Here is a 550-nt window from a genome sequence, read left to right as displayed (position 1 = left end):
CTCCTCCGCTCTTCCCTCGGCCGCTGCCCCTCTGTGGGCGCCGCCCCCACGGGCTGGTGTCTGCTCTTCCACAGGGCTGCGGGGAGCGCCCAGGGCTTGTGGGGGCAGCAGCCACCTTTCAGGGAGGCGGGGGGCCCTGCGGGGCAGAGGGGCCCGCCGCCTGCTCCCCCGGCCGCTGCCCGCTCAGCCCAGGGTGCACCCTGAAGGCTGGACACGGTAGCTGGCTGGGCCCTCGGGCTGGAGGGGCAGGGCCGGGGCCCGCCCAGGGCAGAGCGAGGAGACGCACAGGGCCCCTGGGGCGGACGTGGGGGCCCCGCTTCGGGGGTCCTGCTGCCCTCAGCTCCGCCCCTGCGTTTGTGGCCCCCAGACTTCAGGCGTCTCCCTGGTGTGCTCCGGGGCCCGGGGGCGTTGGGGGTGTCGGGGCGCCTCGTGCGTGCGCCAAGCAGGTGCGCGAGGAGCGGGTGTCTCGGCGGGCGGCAGGGTCCTGGCGGGAGCAGGGCGGTGTCTGCCCGCGGGCCCGGGCCCCACCACCAGCTCTCTGGAGCAGATC

General features: G+C 76.7%; 1 protein-coding gene across 1 annotated transcript in view; it reads left to right on the top strand.

Moving 5' to 3' along the window:
* The window catches only part of TPCN2 (two pore segment channel 2), a 27059-nt gene that overhangs the window by 25017 nt on the left and 1492 nt on the right, over positions 1 to 550 (top strand). Inside the window, exon 20 of the mRNA XM_012725111.1 lies at positions 368 to 446. Within this exon, the coding sequence (XP_012580565.1) occupies positions 368 to 446 (79 nt within the window). The remainder of the gene's footprint in view (positions 1 to 367; positions 447 to 550) is intronic.

The sequence above is a fragment of the Condylura cristata genome, unplaced genomic scaffold (assembly GCF_000260355.1).
Source record: "Condylura cristata isolate star-nosed mole 26May11 unplaced genomic scaffold, ConCri1.0 scaffold00015, whole genome shotgun sequence".
In the NCBI taxonomy this organism is placed as follows: Eukaryota; Metazoa; Chordata; class Mammalia; order Eulipotyphla; family Talpidae; genus Condylura; species Condylura cristata.
Note: the sequence above shows the minus strand (reverse complement) of the source record. Positions and strands in the feature narration are given on the sequence as shown.